The sequence below is a fragment of the Lycium barbarum genome, chromosome 1 (assembly GCF_019175385.1).
Source record: "Lycium barbarum isolate Lr01 chromosome 1, ASM1917538v2, whole genome shotgun sequence".
Classification (NCBI taxonomy): domain Eukaryota; kingdom Viridiplantae; phylum Streptophyta; class Magnoliopsida; order Solanales; family Solanaceae; genus Lycium; species Lycium barbarum.
The window spans coordinates 76,679,607-76,688,020 of NC_083337.1; the positions used below are offsets into that span (position 1 = coordinate 76,679,607).

At 35.2% G+C, this 8,414-nt stretch overlaps 1 protein-coding gene across 1 annotated transcript; it reads right to left on the reverse strand.

The window, feature by feature from the left end:
- Window positions 1-1,537: 1,537 nt before the first annotated feature.
- LOC132612545 (phosphoglycerate mutase-like protein AT74) lies at window positions 1,538-4,762 on the reverse strand. Its single transcript, XM_060326655.1, has 2 exons — window positions 3,858-4,762; window positions 1,538-2,018 (listed from the first exon to the last, which is right to left on the reverse strand). Exons 1-2 carry the CDS (start codon window positions 4,074-4,076, stop codon window positions 1,650-1,652), a joined length of 588 nt encoding a protein of 195 aa, XP_060182638.1. The 5' UTR covers window positions 4,077-4,762; the 3' UTR covers window positions 1,538-1,649.
- Between the last annotated feature and the right edge of the window lie 3,652 nt (window positions 4,763-8,414).

Consider the following 8,414-nt stretch of genomic DNA (forward strand, 5'->3'; position numbering starts at 1 on the left):
GTGTGACTTAGCAGCTTGATACTTCTATAGTTGTTGCAACTTTGAATGTCTCCCTTGTTCTTGTACACAGGAATCATTGTACTCCACCTCCATTCTTTCGGCATCTTCGCTGTCTTGAAAATGACGTTAAACAACCCAGTCAGCCATTCCAAGCCTACCCTGCTTGCATTCTTCCAAAATTCCCCAGGAATCTCATCAGGTTCGGTCGCTCTTCCCCTTCGCATCCTACGAACAACTCCCTTAACCTCCTCAACCTTTATACTCCTACAATATCCAAAGTCGCGACGTCTATCAGAGTGCTCCAAGTCTCCCAACACAATGTCTCTGTCCCCTCCTTCGTTCAAGAGTTCATGAAAGGATGACTGCCATCTCTGTGTAATGCGGGTTTCCTGTACCAACACTTGGCCATCCTCGTCCTTGATGCACTTCACTTGATCCAAGTCGCGTGCCTTCCTCTCTCTCGCCTTGGCAAGCTTAAATAGCTTCTTATCCCCACCTCTGTCCTCTAGTTCTGCATAAAGGCATTCAAAGGCTGCCGTTTTAGCCGCTGAAACTGCCAACTTCGCCTCCTTTCTCGCCATCTTATACTTTTCCCCGTTTGTCCGCTTCTCTTCATCATTCTTGCTATTTACCAACTTCACATATGCGTGCTTCTTTGCTTCTACCTTCCCTAAACTAGCATTCAAATGCTTGCCATCAATAGCCTTGAATTTTTTGTTTAAATTACTGTTCTGATTTATTAATGAGAAATGTATACTTGGAGATTATTGAGTAGAAAAGGACAAAGGAGCTGTCATTGTTTTCTCTCTTGATTATCTGTTCCACCAAGCTAAACTAGCATTCAAATACTTGCTTCTGATGAATCACTAAAACAGTCAAAAATCAGTAACCCTTCAAATCGTTATTTGGTTATTACCTCTCTAATTAACTGTTATCTTTCAGATAGATATCTAACCATTTCAAACCATTCGGTGTTCGTGCGAAAGATAAAGCAAGCAAGGAGGCGAAAGTGGGTAGATACAAATTCTTTAGTTAGATCTTTATTAAGGCAACAGAGAGAGGTTGGTGGGGAAAATTGACAACGGATTATCTTTTGTATTTTAGTATAAATAAATTACAGCAATTAGATTATGTGTTGATGACGTATTATGATCTTAAGCAGTCATTGAACAATACTGGAACAAATAGTACTGGAGTGGATCCCAACCTTAGATAATACTATTTGCTCCATTTTAATCTGTTTGTCTGGTTATGACTTGGCATAGAGTTTAAGAAAGTCAAGAATAAGTTTGAATCTTGTGATCTTAAACATGTCATGTAAAAATTTAGAATTAAAGAGTTGTCAAAAAAGAAATTTTTAAAATTCATTAAAAGGGAAAGTAAGACAAACAAATTGAAACGGAGGGAATGACAAAAATACTGACTTTAAACATCACCTCATAAACGATCAGAAATTGTAGAATACGGAATCCCAACCGTCGCGTGCTGCCGTCGTGTTTATAAAGAAGAAAAGCATTAATTATTAAAAACCGCACAATTTTATTGAACAAGCCAATTAAAACTAAAATAGGTCCAATGGTATTACACCATACAATCATACAAAACACGCAGTCAAATGAAAAGCAGCGTGATAAATATTGATTTATTGGTTACACGTTATTTTTCTCAAAGTAACTAGTGAAGAAGCACTTGTCAAGGTCAACCTTATGACCAAATGCCCTCTGCTTTTGATCAACAATCATTTCAGGGGACAACCCCCATTTTTCTAATGTTTGATCATCATGATATAATGCAAGAGTATACTCACCCTCATGTCCTAACTCCATTATTCGAACCACAGCATTTTTTGGACTTGTTAGGTTTTCCACTTGTTCTGCTGTCCATCTGAAGAATCTCACGAGCAAAACTCCAACGGTAGGTCCGTGACTTATTATAACAATATTTAGGTTGTCGTTGGCACTGTGAGGAATTTTGTCCATGTCTATATCCCTCCATAGTGATTCCACGAAGCCTGTATTTCATCAGTTAATTAGATCGGATCAAGTTATGAGATGAATATTGCAGTCCAATAGTAAATGGTTTCCACTCAACCTTTTTAAAAAACTAATTTGTTGTTTTATTTTCAAGGTAATATTTGTGAGTAAAATTTTGTATCATATACTCATTGTGTTGCATTTTTCCTTTTTAGTCTGTCTTAAAAATTATGATACTGTCTTTCAATGTTTAGAAGTAATTTATTTTTGAACTAAATGAGATAATTTATAGTCAAACAAATATCTATGACTTGTCTTCGACCACAAATTTCAATAGTTTTTGTGTCCAATCAAATAATATCACATAAAATGGAATTAACTTATACTCCTCATTTCCATTTTGTTTGTCATTGTTTGACTCGACACAAAATTTAAAAAATAAATAATAGCTTTTAAAACTTGTGATTTAAACTATGTGGAGTATAATATTTGTGTGGCCAGCAGTGGCGGAACTAAGATTTATACTAAGGTTTGTCAAAATGTAAAAAAGAAAATATATGACGAAATTAAGGGGGTTCAACACATAGTATATACATAAAAAAAGTTCTTTTTACGTATTTACACAGTGTAATTTTTCGGCGAAGGGGTGTCAACCTAAGGAGTGTCAAAATATAAAAAACAAGTTTTAAAAGTGATATAATTATACTGATGATATGATATATTTAAGACCACATATTTTTAAAGTCTTAAGTTTTATGTTTAACTTCGTGCAAATTAAAACTATATATCACATAAAACGTAACGGATTGAGGTGGTGTAGATAGTACTCCCTCTTTCCTATTGTATGTGATGCAATTACCATTCAGAGAGCCAAATGAATTTTTCTTTGAATATTTTTATTTATTTATTTATTTATGTCTTTTAGATATTTTATTATAAAATATTGTTACTTATAGTACTTTATATATAATTTCTATGTAAATCTTATTTCAAACACTTTAAATTTTTAATCAAATTCACATAAGTATTTAGATAGTTTAACACTCTTACTCTGAATCATTTCACACGTAAAGTGGTACTGAGAACTAAAACATTTCATCAAATCAATTTACAATCCAATATAAATGAAAAGGCTCTTACAGATCGATTTCGATAGTTGAAGTTCCGCATACTAAAGTTGAATGAAGTATCTTGTCTAAGTTCCCAAAAAGGAGGAAGGAAGAGAAAGACGGCAGTTAACCATAGTTAAGATCAAATACACTGTCTCCGTCCCATTTTAAGTGTCTTAGTTTGACTGGTCACAAAATTTAAAAAATAAACGGATACTTTTGAATCTTGTGATATTAAATTAAAGATGTGTGTAGTCCTTTTAATCTTGTAGTCTTAAACTTATCATGTAGGATGTTTGAATTGAAAAACATACTCTCTCTGTCTCAAAAAGATTGTCCTCATTTCCTTTTTAGTCTGTCCCAAAAAGATGGTTTCCTTTCTATATTTAGAAACAATTTAACTTTATGAGATGATTTACAGTCACACAAATATCTAAGGTTTATTTTGGACCACACATTTTAAAAGTCTTCTTTTATTTTTTAAATTTTGTGCCAAGTCAAAAGAGGATAATTTTTTTTTAAAATAGAGAGAATACTAAATATAAAAAGAAATATTTTTTGGAATTAGCCAAAAAGGAAAGTAACATAGGACGGACGGAGGGAGTATTTTTTAACAAGAGGCACTTAAATAGAAACTAGTCAACTACATAAAAGCTATTGCACGAAATATTCCATTAGGTTAAGTACTTTGTCAGCCAAAATTAATTAAAGTCAAGGCGGAGAATGCCCCACCTATCCCTTTCAGTGTCTCATGGGTGCGCAAGAAGGGGGATACATAGAAATACACCTTGCAGTTGTTGTTTCCAACCACGCCGCGTATAAGTTCCCCAGCTTTCTTTGCTTGCTCTTTGCCTTTCTTTGTGAGCTGGACTTTATGGTCAGGTACGGTGGCGTAGACATTTTTGTCTACGTTACCCTCACTTTCACCATGCCGCACCAGTATGATCCTCTTTGGCATCCGCCTCTCTTTAGTTCCGGTGTTCGCGTTTCCCATTTCTCTCTGGAATTTGCTGAAAGTTCAACGTCAACAACAACAATATATAACAACAAGAAATCCAGTAGATCCCACAAGTAGGGTGTAGGGAGGGTAAAATGTATGTAGACCTTACCCTACCTTTTGTGAGGTAGAGAGGTTGTTTCTGATAGACCCTTAGCTCAAAAGACAAGTAACAGGCGCACAATTGTGAGAAAAGAAATAGCAAAAAATTAAAGCAGATACAAAACAAATGAGGCAGTCAACAGCATACTCAATGTAATTCCACAAGTTAGGTCTGCGCAGATCTAACCCCTACCTCGTGGAGGTAGAGAGGCTATTTCAGAGAGACCCTCGCCTCAAGAGCAGCAAATCAAAAAGTTATGAAAAAGTAATACTGCAATGAAGAAAACATGACGGCTAATAAGGAAAGCATACCTGCTGCGTAGGTGCTGCTGAAAGTTCAACGTCGATGTGTTCTATTATACCAGTGGAAATATGTGTCTATATATATAGGAAATAGATGCGATCAGCGTGCATAGGTTAATTGTCCTTTTATCAAAACAAATGATAACCAGCATGTATAACTGCCGCATCATTACAGTTTTTGTTTGTTGAATGGAAGAGCATATGGTCCGTGCATGAATAGAAAATTAGCAACCATTATAGCTGTAGCATGCTGTGTTTTTTGTTATTCGAAGGAAGAACAATTTGTCCATGCGTGAATAAATAATGAACTCGCGGAAAACACGGAAACTTATATTAATATTTGCTTATAATTGCCAGTTGTCATTGAACAGATCTACTTTCATTAATTAAGTCAAATCTCGTTTGATACACTGTTGTAATTTCTGCTAGTAATAATTAGGAAGACAAGGTAAGTTTGTTTAGCTTAAAATTTGATTATTAGGTCAATGGCATCTTTATTGGCAGTTTTGACAGAAATTATCATAAAAGCTCTCTTCTCCCTCAAAAAATAAACCCTACCATCCTAAATCCTACCTTTTCACCGGCCGGCAATGGCCAATCCGGCCGGTGGACAGCCCCCTACCGGGGCTGTTCCACCCTCAATCTCTGAGAATGACACTAGTACAAACACAATCCCGGATCAACAATTATCCAAGACCATAAAAGCACTCACAACTTTGCCTAAGATGAATTACGCAAACCCTCTGAAACCAAATATTATGCCAGTAACACATCCAATACCCATGAAACCTGTTGTTTATGTAGAAGGAGAACCATATGTCTCATGGAACTCATTAGAAGTTCAGCAGTTAATCATACAGGAGAATCTACAGTATGTAGTACATGGTAAATTCACATATGATATCATTGACATAAAAGAATTGAGAAACGTAATTCCGGAGCAGTGTTCCATTAAAGGTCCTTGTACAATAGGATTGATAGAAAGCAGACATATTTTGTTATATCCCGTATTTTTATACATCGAGTTATTCGCAAGATAATCGACTTAAGTTAAAGACGGGATCATTTTCGGATACGAAATAGGAACTTTTAATTTTCAATTTTAATTAGAACACAAATTGTTTATAAATTTTATTTACTATAGAAATATTATTAGAGATTAGGGATTAATTAATTGTGATTAGATTATTAAGTAAGAATTAGTGATTAATTAAAATTAATTAACCTAATTACTATGTGTGGGCCCCACCCGTTTTAAATAAAACAAAATAACAATTCAACAAAATATTTTTGGTGAGTCATTAGAGGGGGTAGACGTGTCAACATATGGAAAACCATATATAAGCTAGTGGCAAATGAAAAAAATCAACATTTGATTTCATTTCACAAAACAATCAAGTTGGAAAAAATTAAAGCTCCCATGGCTGCTCTCGGCCAGCCACGGTGATTGAGGAGAAAATAAATTGTTGAATGTTTTGATCAAGTTTCAAGTGCATTACAAGTTCAAGGAGGTGGTAGCAACATTGGATATTGAGTTGAGGAAGAAGAAATTGTGAAATTGGAGCAATTAAGTGTAGAAATTCCTCCGAGAAAATTTAGGTAAGATTTTCTTATTTTGTGTTGTAATTGTATTAATAGTGTTGTAATGGAATTATTAAAATTGGATTGGATGAAATTGGAAGTAAGAAAATGTATGAAATCGTTGTTATATGAAATTGTGGGTTGAAAAGGATTAAGAAGGGTTGTTGGATTGTTAGAATTGTTTATGGGCTGAATTGTAAGAATTTTGTATGCATATCTCTATTGCTGTTATTGTTGGTATTTCTGTGATAACAGGAGGATAATTGGAAATTCGGGTTAGGAAAATATATAGGGGAAATGCTGCCCGATTTCCGTTAAGTCCTTAACTTATGAAAAACCCTAGTCGAGAAAGTATAAGTTAAAGAATGAGTCCTATAAGCGACTGGCTACAGGTTTACGAACCAAAAAGTATAGTTTACTAATGATAGCGTTACTTTTATATTAAATAGGCTAAAGGGGCGACGAAGCGAACGAGATTACGATTAATCTTTAACAGGTATGTAAAGCTGTCCCTTCTTTCTTTTGGCATGTCTTAGATATACGTGACGAGTGATATGAGATTTGGGGTAATTCTATTCATAAGTTTCGAGTGTGATTCATGATTCCTATTCACTTCTTGATGTTAGTACTCTTAAAATGATTGAGCTTCCCTCTCAAGTTTTCTATACGTTGGACAGTAGTCGATATATATAAGCTCCTATTCTTAGAGACTTCACGATAACTAATGTCCTTGACTCCTATAAGCTATTTCACATTATCTTGATACGTGTCTATGATTCCTAAGGCTCTTTTGATATAATCTAAAATGACATTCGAGGGATACTTGGTATGATTGTCGCTATTAATACTCAGGTGTTAATCACTTCTTCTTATTCTGTTTGAGTCTTGATAATGATTTAAATTGCATATGGTTGCTCACTACTCTGCTCGTGCATGCCTCAATATGTCTTTCACCGAGTCCCGGGCCGGGTATGTTATCGTGCACAGTCTCACTGCATTGTTCACCGAGTCCCTCACTAGAGGGCCGGAATATGATATATCAACTCCCAAACGTCAATAATAACATTGATAATATCATAAGCAATAATCTTCATTCACCTTACATTATGCAAGTCTCCCAATTTCACTTTAAATCATCCATAACCATGGTCATAGTACAATATTACATTCATTCTTATATAATGTTTCTCATATGTTCTTAATATCATTTATAACATAATTATAATCACAACATATCAATAATCATGACTCATTCCAAGCTACTACTAAAAAATGCCACTATTCTCATATTTATGACCCATATTCTACCTCCTTTCATAATCCAAGTATTTCAACCCCTCGATACCCTAAACAACATGAAATGATCATAAAACTTACCTTTGATAGTGTGGGAATGAGCTTTGGGTGGAAACACTTCACTTGAGCAAAGCCTTAGTTCCACTTCCAAAGAGATTTCTTGTCTTGGATGAACCCTAGTGAGCTTCTTGCACTTAATTCTCTTGGTTTGATGAAGTTGATCGTTAATTTCTCTTGAATTCTTGTAGAAGAAGTTTAGAGAGTATTTTAGAGAGTTCTTGAGGTGTAGAGAGAAAATGAGAAAATGAAATATGAACTTGGGGTCCTCTTATTTAAAACATAAAATCTGTCCCGACCATGTTATACGGACACACATACGGTCCGTATAATTTATATGGGCCGTATGTGTGACTGTATATTTTTTCCAGTGAAGACCCCTATTCTGGCTAGCTTATACGGTCTAATATACGGTCTGTATAAAGGACTGTACAATGCTCAATTCTCCGAAACTTGTCCTCATCGACTCGTGTGATCTCCAATTCTTATGGAACCTTTTTAACACTTATTTAACACTTCATTAACAGTATAAGAGGCGTTATAACTCTTCTTTTAGACATCATTAAGCCATCATTAACTTGGTACCTTGTAAATCCTTTCCGATACACAACGTATACCTCCCCTTTCTTGACGAACTTTCTTCTCTTACCTCAAATGTCTTTGGAATCTTAATGGGAACCGTTAAGTGCTACTGCTTACTTGTGTAAACATCCTATACTTCTTTGCCTTCGTTAATCCATTCACTATGCAATGACATGAGTTTTTTCGAGGTGTAACATATGCACTCCCCGAGCCTCGATTAAGCAAAATCACTTCTATCCCTTAACTTTTTATGACACAAATGGCCCTCTATGTTTGCTGAGCTTTAAGGACTGATTTTTGGTGAACAAAAATGGGGTTTTCCTCCTTTTATAAGGTCCAAATTCGGGTCGGGTCACTGTAGCAGTACTGTAGCAGGTCTGTTACTGTAGCACGTGTTTTTGCTCTGTCAGCCGA

Excerpts from the sequence above, each read along its gene's own strand:
- LOC132612545 (XM_060326655.1), bottom strand. The coding sequence starts at position 4,076 with ATGGGAAACGCGAACACCGGAACTAAAGAGAGGCGGATGCCAAAGAGG. Across the intron at positions 2,019-3,857 it reads ACTGCAAGGTGTATTTCTAT|AATACAGGCTTCGTGGAATC; the intron begins GTATCCCCCTTC and ends ATTAACTGATGA.